The following is a 7,513-nucleotide window of genomic DNA, read 5'->3' as shown; positions in this document are numbered from 1 at the left end:
AAATAAATAAATAAATAAATAAATAAATAAAATAAAATAAAAGTCAGAGGTTATAACCCAGAAACACACATCTAAATAGGATTACAGTAGCAAATCTTTTTTTTTAATACGTCTCTATTGGAGTATAATTGCTTTACAATTGTGTGTTAGTTTCTGCTGTACAACGAAGTGAATCAGCTATATGTATACATACATCCCCATGTCCCCTCCCTTTTGAGTCTCCCTCCCACCCTCCCTATCCCACCCCGCTAGGTCGTCACAAAGCACTGAGCTGATCTCCCCGTGCTGTGCAGCAGCTTCCCACTAGATATCTATTTTACATTTAGTATTATATATATGTCAGTGCTACTCTCTCACTATGTCCCAGCCTCCCCTTCCCCCACTGTGTCCTCAAGTCTGTTCTCTACGTCTGCGTCTTTATTCCTGCCCTGCCACTAAGTTCATCAGTACCGTTTTTCTTTAGATTCCATATATGTGCGTTATCATATGCTATTTGTTTTTCTCTTTCTGACTTACTTCACTCTGTATGACAGACTCTAGGTCCATCCATCTCACTACAAATAACTCAATTTTGTTTCTTTTTATGGCTGAGTAATATTCCATTGTATATATGTGCCACATCTTCTTTATCCATTCATCTGTCAATGGACATTTAGGTTGCTTCCATGTTCTGACTATTGTAAATAGTGCTGCAATGAACATTTTGGTACATGTATCTTTTTTTAAAAAAAAATAGATTTATTTATTTATTTTTGACTGCGTTCGGTCTTTGTTGCTGCCCGCGGGCTTTCTCTAGTTGCAGCGAGCAGGGTCTGCTCTTTGTTGTGATGTGCAGGCTTCTCATTGCGGTGGCCTCTCTTGTTGCAGAGCACAGGCTCTAGGCGTGTGGCCCTCAGCTGAGTAATATTCCATTGTATATATGTGCCACATCTTCTTTATCCATTCATCTGTCAATGGACATTTAGGTTGCTTCCATGTTCTGACTATTGTAAATAGTGCTGCAATGAACATTTTGGTACATGTATCTTTTTTTAAAAAAAAATAGATTTATTTATTTATTTTTGACTGCGTTCGGTCTTTGTTGCTGCCCGCGGGCTTTCTCTAGTTGCAGCGAGCAGGGTCTGCTCTTTGTTGTGATGTGCAGGCTTCTCATTGCGGTGGCCTCTCTTGTTGCAGAGCACAGGCTCTAGGCGTGTGGGCCTCAATAGTTGTGGCACGTGGGCTCAGTAGTTGTGGCTCGTGGGCTCTAGAGCACAGGTTAAGTAGTTGTGGCACATGGGCTTAGTTGCTCCGTGGCATGTGGGGTCTTCCTGGACCAGGGCTCGAACCCGTGTCCCCTGCATTGGCAGGTGGATTCTTAACCACTGGACCACCAGGGAAGCCCACATGTATCTTTTTGAAGTATGGTTTTCTCTGGGTATATGCCCAGTAGTGGGATTGCTGGGTCATATGGTAGTTCTATTTTTAGTTTTTTAAGGGACTTCCATACTGTTCTCCTTAGTGGCTGTAGTAGCAAATCTTATAATAATTATACAGGCAATAGTCTGAAATCCAGTCTAGAGCCATTGTCGCAAACTTGAAGGTTTCAGCCATGAAAATAAGTCAGTGATCTTGAGGGTCCTAGGAATTTGTTCAAGGATTTGCATAATATTGTGGAAAATGTTAATATTTGGCACCGTCCTGTGAAATAGTTCTGAGCCTGTCCAGAGTTGGTAGGTTGCTCCATATCTCATCGAACCAGTCTCTTAATCCTGAGAATAGATCAGTTTAGTTAAAAGGTCGTGCCTCATTTTCGGAAGCAGTGATGCAGGTGGATTCCCCAAGTTAGGCCTACAGAGTACAAGCAATCAGGTATTTAATGAGAGGCATTTCTATGGAAACAATCAAAACCAAAAAAATAAAAAATAAACAAAGGTGAATGACTGGAGCAGATTGTAATCCCAATTTCTAACTTCTGAAGGCAGCCAGATTTCTAGGTGTTGGGCTTAAATCCTCTTCAAATGGAGTGAGGGCAGACAGTGGCAACCTAATAGATTTCCCTGGGTCACAGTTTGAATCTCTGGTGATGCTTCTGAGTGGCCCACACAGCAAAAGACATGAAGATTGTCCATACATGAGCTGTTATGGTGATTTCTCTGATATTTATATTAAGTTGTCCTATTTTAGCCTGCATAGCTTCAGGAAAAGGGCAGTTTTAGTTCTCAATGATTCCAAGTCAGGAGGATGGGAGAAAAATTAGAAACATTAGTTTGGAGAGTTGTAGCCAGATATTAGAGGAAATGAGGAGAAATCAGTATCCAGACCTGTTAATAGGTAGAAAACAAAACCTCAATGACAATTAACAGAACTAGTATTTAATATCCGCAAGTACATATTAAATTATCTAATGAAACATAATTTTTCTGTCTATAATTACCCCCATTTTTTATCAAAGATAACCAGTATAAGACTAATTTGCTTGCAAATTAAGTCTAGTTTCAATAAACTTGGCCTGATTATTTATATGAGTACAGCAAGAAAAAGTGACTGACCATATAGGCTCCTTTAAGTCTGCTTTGTTGGAACTTTTCATAAGGAATCCCAGATTGAACTTTTAAAATTCTACATGACTCTTCTTGAGGCTTGGTTGGGAGGGGCCAGGGCAATAGGCCACGCTGTCAGGGACTTGGGGTGGGACATTTTTAGAGTGAGAAAGTCAGTGGAGAAGAATCCGGGAGAGGGGACAAATGGAGCCAATCACCTGACTGGCTGATGGCTGGGCCCAGAAGACAAGATGATGTGGGCTTGACTGTCTGCCTAGGGTGTGGCTAGGTATGTAAGGCTCTAGAAGCGGCTGGTACAGTCATCCACTCATCAACATTAACTGATGACTACTGTGTGCCAGGCAGTGCCTAGAGGAGGAGATTGAGTGCGGAATACACTCCTTTACCCTATCCCTTCAGAGGCCAGAGTGTGGAGGCAGAGGGGACGTAAGACAGAGTCTGGTCCTCCCTCTCCCGGAGGACTCAACGCTCTTGAGCAACCCTGCCTGTGACACTCCCCATGGGCCCCAGGAGAGGCCAAGACATTGTCAGGGAGATGGAGAAACCATTTCTTCACCTTCACAGGAGGCTTCCCGCTTCCACTGCCCAGCAATCCCGTGAGGCAACAGCAGGGGCTGAGGTTAGTCCAGCTCACAGCCGGGGAGGAGATCAGGGATGGGGCAGGTGAGGAAGACGTGTGGTTGGGCCATTGCATCAGGCCCAGGAGGGACATAAAGGAGGGTCCTGCGTGCTGGGAGGAGGCCGACTTGGGGACCATGGAGACTCAGAGGGCCAGCCTCGCCCTGGGGCGGTGGTCACTGTGGCTACTGCTGCTGGGACTAGCGGTGCCCTTGGCCAGCGCCCAGACCCTCAGCTACAGGGAAGCTGTGTTTCGTGCTTTAGATCAGCTCAACGAGCGGTCCTCAGAAGCTAATCTCTACCGCCTCCTGGAGCTGGACCTGCCTCCCAAGGCCGTGAGTCAGGAGGGCCCTGGGGAGGGGGCTGTCTCCCACTAGTCTTGGCCACACTGTCACCCCCTCTGCTCAGGCTGTCCCTCCTGTCAGGAAGGCACTTCTCCCTCTAGGTGGGCTCCCATCTCTTCCAGGAAGCCTTCCCAGAGCTGGGTCCCCTCCCAGCATGAGGCCTCCTGCCTTAGCATCTCTACTGTGGGAACAGCTGCCCTGGGCTCCAGGGCTTTCTGGGAGCTCCAGGGATTCGGGGGCTGTTACTCGGTCTGTGATGTGACTTCCCTGCTTTAAGTCCCATCTGTTCCTTGTTGTCTCCCTACCAGGGAGGGCTCTGCTCAGCCTGGAGGTTCCAGTGACAACGTGTTTCCCTGAAGGTGGTCTCTGACTTGCCTCAGCCCCTCCGTGGGGAAGGTGTTCTCATCAGAGCTGGTGTGAGGTCCGCTCCTGTTCTCTGTGTGCCCATGAGTCCAGGAGTGTGCTCTGTCCCCTTCCCCTGTGCACCCAGCACCAGGCCCAGGGCCAGGAACACAGAAGGGGCTGGAGAGGCTGCCGTCTAGGTGAGGGGCAGGGAGACAGATCAGAGAAGGAAGCATGAGCTTGAGCCCAGTCACCCCACTTTGATCCTTGACCAGGACGAGAGCCTGGACACCCCAAAGCCTGTGAGCTTCACGGTGAAGGAGACCGTGTGCCCCAGGACGACCCAGCAGCCCCCGGAGCAGTGTGACTTCAAGGAGAATGGGGTGAGGCTGGGGGCTTAGAGTGCTGTTGGATGCTTCCCAGGGGGCTGAATAGGGGGCTTTGGGGAAGATTTCCAGCCCCTGGGCTGAGGTTGGGAGGCAATGGTCCGGGGCTTCCAGTTTGAACTAGAACCTCCCCTTACAGCTGGTGAAAGAGTGTGTGGGGACAGTCACCCTGGCTCAGGTCAGGGACAACTTCGATATCACTTGCACTGTGGTGAGTGGCCCGTTCTGTCTTCTGGAGCTAATAACAGGGTGGGTTGTGGAACATCTTTTGGACCAAATACCCACTGCCCCTTCCAGGGCAGAGAAAGGCCCTCCTACCCTGGCCCCTCCCTCATCCGAGCCCCAGGCCTCCAGGACTGGCTCTGCCATCCCTTAGAGCAGTGGTTCTCTAAGTGGGGTCCCACACGGGAACTTGACAGAAAGGCAGATTCCCAGGCCCCACTCAGACCTCCTGAATCAGACTCTGGGCTGGGGCCCAGCCATTTGTATTTTCACAAGGCCTCCAGGGGATTCTGACTGCTGAATTTGAGAGGTACTGACTGGAGTAATGGGCTTTCAGCCCCTGCTCCCGTCCAGCTTTGCTGGGATGGGCTTGTGATCCTGGGAAGACCCTTGCCGTCTTTCCCAGGCCCCACTCAGACCTCCTGAATCAGACTCTGGGCTGGGGCCCAGCCATTTGTATTTTCACCAGGCTTCCAGGGGATTCTGACTGCTGAATTCTGAGAGGCACTGACTACAGTAATGTGCTTTCAGCCCCTGCTGTCATCCAGCTTTGATGGGATGGGCTTGTGACCCTGGGAAACCCCTTGTCGTCTGTGGGCCCCAGTTTCCTCATCTGTCTGTGGGTGTAGCGTTTCAACCACATGCTCCAAAGGTCACAGCCAGAAAGTGAACTGGGGCCCAAAGTCTCCTGAGTCACCCAGTTAGTGGGGATGTCCACGTGGGGAGGATTCTGGTCTTACCCTGGGCCCATTTTCCATAGTAACTCGTTTCTTCCTGTTGCATAGCCCCAGAGTGTCGGGGGACTGCGAAGCCTGGGTAGGAAGATACTAAGAGGTTGGAAGAAGTATGGCCCAGTTATCGTCCCAATAATCAGATTAATTGGGTGAATTGTGAGCCCACGGAAAAGTCCTAAGGGTCTGCCTGCCCTGGTTCAGACTTCTGGACTCTGAGAAATAAATTCTTGTCAAAGCAACTTACTCCAGGCCTCAATTTCATTTGTCTCCCCTCCTCCCACTTACCAGAACCGAGTCCTTAATTCTGGGTAGCCTCTTGTGTGTGTATGTATGTGTGTGTGTGAGAGAGAGAGAGAGAGAGATCACTCCTGTAAACACAGTCATGGGGGAGGCCCCTGTTCCTTCCAGGTGGGCATGAGGAGAGGCAACAAGGCCAAGAGGTCCAGCACAGCGTCTCCATTCTTGGGTCCCTCCCGTGCCCTTCACACGCCTCTGCCCTCCTCCTCCAACACCCAGTAGGGACTTAAGGAGACCTGCTCTGTGTGCAGTGCTGGTGGGGATGCTGTCCCTGCTCACATGGAGGTGACAGTCCGGAGGGGCCAGGCATCTGTTAAACACTCACAGAGACGCAGTTCAGTCTCAGGGCTAAGCCTGCATTTACAATACCCATAATGTTTCACTTGCCCTTGACAATCTTAACTCTGGAAAGCCCACCTCTCCTTGCTTTTCCTTTGGCATTGAGACACATCACTGTTTCTTCAGCCGGGTCCCAGATTTCAGTTGTGAGCTTGTGTTTATTTTTATTTTTATTTTTGGCTGCACTGGGTCATCGTTGCAGTGCTCAGGCTCTTTGTCGTGGGCTTCTCTCTAGTTGCGGCACGCGGGTTTAGGTGCCCCATGGCAGGTGGGCTCTTAGTTCCTCAACCAGGGATTGAAGCCACGTGTCCTGCATTGGAAGGTGGCTTCTTAACCACTGGACCACCTGGGAAGTCCCTGTGAGCTTGTGTTTAGGGATCAAAGGTATATAAATGTTTTTTACCATTAAAAAGAAGCATCCTGCTCATTGGGGTGAAGAGCTCTGCATGAGTGTGAGAGACACCCAGAGAGACACACAGGTCACATATCTGTTTGCCTGGGTGTTTCAGACACTGTCCATGTCTTGCCCACTCCCCATTCTATAGCTGACCTTTGCTCTGGGACCGACTGGAAACATTGGGGAGTTTGAACCCAGGGAGCAGCCTCAACAAATCATTGGGGGGAATTGGTGGAAAAATACCTCCTCTTCCTCACTCCTTGGGGAGCCCACTCCCAGACATGTCACACCTCCCCCTGAGGTCCCCAGCTGGCTTGAGCCCCTGTCGCCCACTTCTGTGACCTGTTCATTGACACATCCTCTTCTGACTCGGGTCCTGCCCTGTCTCCCTTCTCTACATTCGTGCTGGCGCTTTCTGGAATCACCTCCCAAACAAATTACTTCCACTAAATGCTTGTCTTAGGTCTGCTTGTGGGCCAACCTGAACCAAGACACAGATTCCCCTCTCTGAGAGGGACAGAGGACAGGATCTCACAGAGCATTTACTTTGTTACCTGTCAGGCTTGTCTCCTCTTGGTGAGCGGGTGGGGCTGATCTCAGGCAGGTTAGAGGAACCTCATGCTTCTCACTCTACATCAACCCAAGCTGAGGAAGGAATCCCTGCAGAGGAAACCCAGGGGGTTGTGTTGTGTCTGTGCCAGAGGATACAGCCTTGCCAGAGCCAGTTGTTAAATGGTCAGGATTTTCCGAGCTGGTTGTTAAACACTTGGTAGCTTGAAAACGGCCTTGGTGGAAATACTTACACCATGGAAATCAGCAAATGCTACATGTCAGGCCCATCACAGCTGGCACATCCCTGCCCAACCTGAGAGAGGGATCACTCATCAGGATGATATGGGTCTGTGCTGGTCACATCTGTTTCCAATATCCTCCCACGACTGCCCGTCCTGCTACCATGGCAACCCTTTTCTATCCTCAGCCCTGTCTTGTCCTTTCATATTTTACATCGGTGTTGGCCAGATGTGCCTTGCCATGACGAGGCCCTCAACATGCATAGCTGACCACTGATAGTGGAAAGGGTTGGATGCTTACATTGTTTTCATCTCCACCCTTGACCAGGGAGCCAAAGTGGTCCCTGGCAGGGAGGTCTGCAGGCCTTGTCAGTGCTTTCTAAAGTGATTGGACGGTGAGAGTGTCCACTAGTGTGACACTAGTGTCACACTAGTGGGGCCTAGTGTGACCACTAGGCCCCTTACCCGTGAAAGAACAAGTTTCAGACCCTTCCATAAAT

At 49.7% G+C, this 7,513-nt stretch overlaps 1 protein-coding gene across 1 annotated transcript; it reads left to right on the top strand.

Annotated features, from left to right (window-relative positions):
* The first annotated feature begins 3,172 nt into the window (after positions 1-3,172).
* On the top strand, positions 3,173-5,419 carry LOC102992994 (cathelicidin-5-like). The gene is made up of 3 exons (XM_055079573.1): positions 3,173-3,496; positions 4,123-4,230; positions 5,241-5,419. Exons 1-3 carry the CDS (start codon positions 3,299-3,301, stop codon positions 5,340-5,342), a joined length of 408 nt encoding a protein of 135 aa, XP_054935548.1. The 5' UTR covers positions 3,173-3,298; the 3' UTR covers positions 5,343-5,419.
* The last annotated feature ends 2,094 nt before the right edge of the window (positions 5,420-7,513 follow it).

The sequence above is a fragment of the Physeter macrocephalus genome, chromosome 18, assembly GCF_002837175.3.
Source record: "Physeter macrocephalus isolate SW-GA chromosome 18, ASM283717v5, whole genome shotgun sequence".
NCBI classification, from domain to species: Eukaryota; Metazoa; Chordata; class Mammalia; order Artiodactyla; family Physeteridae; genus Physeter; species Physeter macrocephalus.
Note: the sequence above shows the minus strand (reverse complement) of the source record. Positions and strands in the feature narration are given on the sequence as shown.

Bases quoted from the DNA above. Each gene is read 5' to 3' on its own strand.
- LOC102992994 (XM_055079573.1), top strand. From the start codon at position 3,299: ATGGAGACTCAGAGGGCCAGCCTCGCCCTGGGGCGGTGGTCACTGTGG. The intron at 3,497-4,122 runs GTGAGTCAGGAG...ATCCTTGACCAG, and splicing joins TGGACCTGCCTCCCAAGGCC to GACGAGAGCCTGGACACCCC. The intron at 4,231-5,240 runs GTGAGGCTGGGG...CCTGTTGCATAG, and splicing joins GTGACTTCAAGGAGAATGGG to CCCCAGAGTGTCGGGGGACT.